At 35.2% G+C, this 2694-nt stretch overlaps 1 protein-coding gene across 1 annotated transcript in view; it reads right to left on the bottom strand.

The window, feature by feature from the left end:
* Positions 1–2319, bottom strand: part of ric8a (RIC8 guanine nucleotide exchange factor A) — a 27216-nt gene extending 24897 nt beyond the window's left edge. Inside the window, exons 1-2 of the mRNA XM_017305146.1 lie at positions 2212–2319; positions 1462–1780 (exon numbers count right to left, since the gene is read on the bottom strand). Of these exons, the coding sequence (XP_017160635.1) occupies positions 1462–1545 (84 nt within the window). The 5' untranslated portion in view covers positions 1546–1780; positions 2212–2319. The remainder of the gene's footprint in view (positions 1–1461; positions 1781–2211) is intronic.
* Positions 2320–2694: the final 375 nt, after the last annotated feature.

Raw genomic sequence — 2694 nt, 5'->3', positions numbered from 1 at the left:
AATTTTACTACTTCAATGTAAAAATATTACATAATTTATTTGGCAATGCTCCCTAATGAGAATGGCTATTTTTAGAACTTGCCTGGCGGGCGACTGACAAGGGGCCCGCGGGCGACAGGGGGCCCGCGGGCCCCGCGTTGGTGGCCCCTGATTTAAACCCTTTTCCTGCTTACATCACTTGCTGGTTTCTCCTGCTACCTCCTTATTGTTCCTGTTATTTTTGTTCTATTTTGGCTCCATGTATCATACATGTTTTTTTCCTTTTTCTTCACCTTTTTTAGGCAAGGTATCTTTTTCCATGCAGGAACAGCTTGTTCCACTAACAATCCACTCATCATGTTACTTCCTTAAGCTTCCTCGTGCCAAAAGAGCCCACAAATGTGACTTGTTAATGCTCCTTATCAGAGTGGGGTAATAACTAGTTGYATTTACTTGAGTAACTTTTTGTTTAGTTATTGTATTTTCTCCAGGCACTTTGAATTGCCTTGTTGCTGAAAATGCACCATGTAAATAAAATTACCTTATCTTATGCTGTAGTTTTTACTTGAGTAATTTTATTATGAAGTATTACTACTTTCACTTGAGTAAAATTTCTGGATCCTCTACCTTCACTAAATGAAGAACAAACTAAATGTAACCAAAAATTCACCAGACACACACCTGCAGTTTTTGTTTCAGAAGTTTCATATTGAAAGAAACTGATAAGGAATTTATTTATTTTTTGGTTTGATTTTGCTATTTTGTAATTGTGTTATTCATATTAATCATTCTGGTCTTAAAATACCAAAATTTACACTTTACAATTTTGGTCTGGCTGATGACATTGTTTTTAAATATTAAATGATTGATATTTTTAGCATTTACTCAGTACTTCAGTTGTCTTTTTACCAAATACTTTTTTACTCTTAATTGAGTAATTTTTTGGACTTTTTACTTTAATAAAAGTCAAATACTTTTTACTTTAACAAACGTAAAAAGTATTCAAGTACTCTATTACTTGAGTACAATTTTTGGGTACTCTGCCAATCTCAGCTCCTTATTAACAACTGTAAAACAGTCCTAGGGCCTGTGTCTTACTGCTTGGTAAATAATAGGACAATATATATGAGGACAAGCCCACGAAGAAAGTAAAGGACTGCTGAACAAACTGGTCCTGGAACCTTCTACCTCATGTAAAACAAAATCAAAAAACAGCTGATTACAATTCAAGTTGTGCTAAGTTTATAAAGTTGATTTTATGGGATGTAGTTTGTTTCCTCTGATTGTCAGAAATTATCATTGGTGGAACTTTTGAAACTAGCTCAGAATTGGGAAAGGAAAGGCAACTGCATAGTCAAAAAGCCCCAAACTAGCAAGCAAACATTGGAGATGAATAAGCCATGATCATCTGAACAGACAGAAAAGCAGACGGCCTGACATACTGCTGCGTGATGCCCTGCTGCCAGCTGTAGTTGTGTTTACCTCTTTATTGAAGGTCTGTAACACCGCCAGCGCCTTGTCTTGCTCTCCCGTCTCCATTTGCTCTATAATAACACGTAAATCCATGACGGTGTTGTGATGGGGAAAACGGCCGCTCGCTGCTTTGTCCTGGTCTCGCCGTCAGAGGAAGATGCAGTCTGGCTTGATCTGTGAGGCTGAACGCTATATTCCACCCTACAGTCTGTCACCGCTGACCAATGACAGAATGGTGTCAGTATCCCCGTATCCTATCCCTCAGAGCCGAGCAGAGACCATTACAAGGAATAGGATTTGTGCAAGTCAAGTGTTGCGTTTAATGTCCCTGGGAGAAAAAAAAACTTGACAATTTTAGCAATATTTTAGGATCCACCTTAAAGATTAATAAATCAAATGTCAATCACTTCACCATATTCATGAGCTATATTGGTTTTAGATATCAATTTCTCTCTTAATTTTCACTAAACATAAACAATTTCATCAACAAGTAAGCATATTTATTGTTGCACATATTTTGAAAAATACATATATAAACACTAGACATAGAAAGGTCAAATGTTAAAAATACTCTATTCTACAAAGACTTTTTTAAAGATTTACATTCTTCTTGAACAAATTGTAAAAAGTCAATTTGAACTTTATGTTAAGAAAGTCGTCATTTAGTTGATGCTTACGTGATTGTTTACTCAAGCAAGCACAGATTGTTTTCATAAACACTTCAAGTTACTCAAATACATATCAGTTCTAGTTACTAACCTTGTTCCCTCGTGGACTTAAGTTAACTTACGTTGATTTCTATCATTTTTTCTGCTTTGACGTTAACCTTTTCTGTGTATTGCGGTTAACATTTCCAGGTAGAACTGCGTTCCGTTACCATAGATACGTTCACAAGAAAATTACCAAAATAAAAGCATAAATTCAGCGGTCGTTAATGAACAGAAGTAGCTACTCAGTTAACCTCCGACCAAATTATTTTATGTTTAACATATAAAACATAAATAACTTCTTCAAGATACTTAACCAAAGCAATAATAATCTTAGAAATAAACATAATGGTGTAACTTGTACGGAAGAGGATCAGGGCCACTGAAAAACAAAAAATCTGGCTTTTTCTCCTCAGAATTCTGAGATTTTTTTTCTGGGCCACTGAGAAAAAAGTCAGAATACTACTACTACTACTACTACTACTACTACTACTACTACTACTAATAATAATAATAATAATAATAATAATAATAA

The sequence above is a fragment of the Poecilia reticulata genome, linkage group LG6 (assembly GCF_000633615.1).
Source record: "Poecilia reticulata strain Guanapo linkage group LG6, Guppy_female_1.0+MT, whole genome shotgun sequence".
Classification (NCBI taxonomy): Eukaryota; Metazoa; Chordata; class Actinopteri; order Cyprinodontiformes; family Poeciliidae; genus Poecilia; species Poecilia reticulata.
This window is presented reverse-complemented; position numbering and strand designations above follow the sequence as displayed.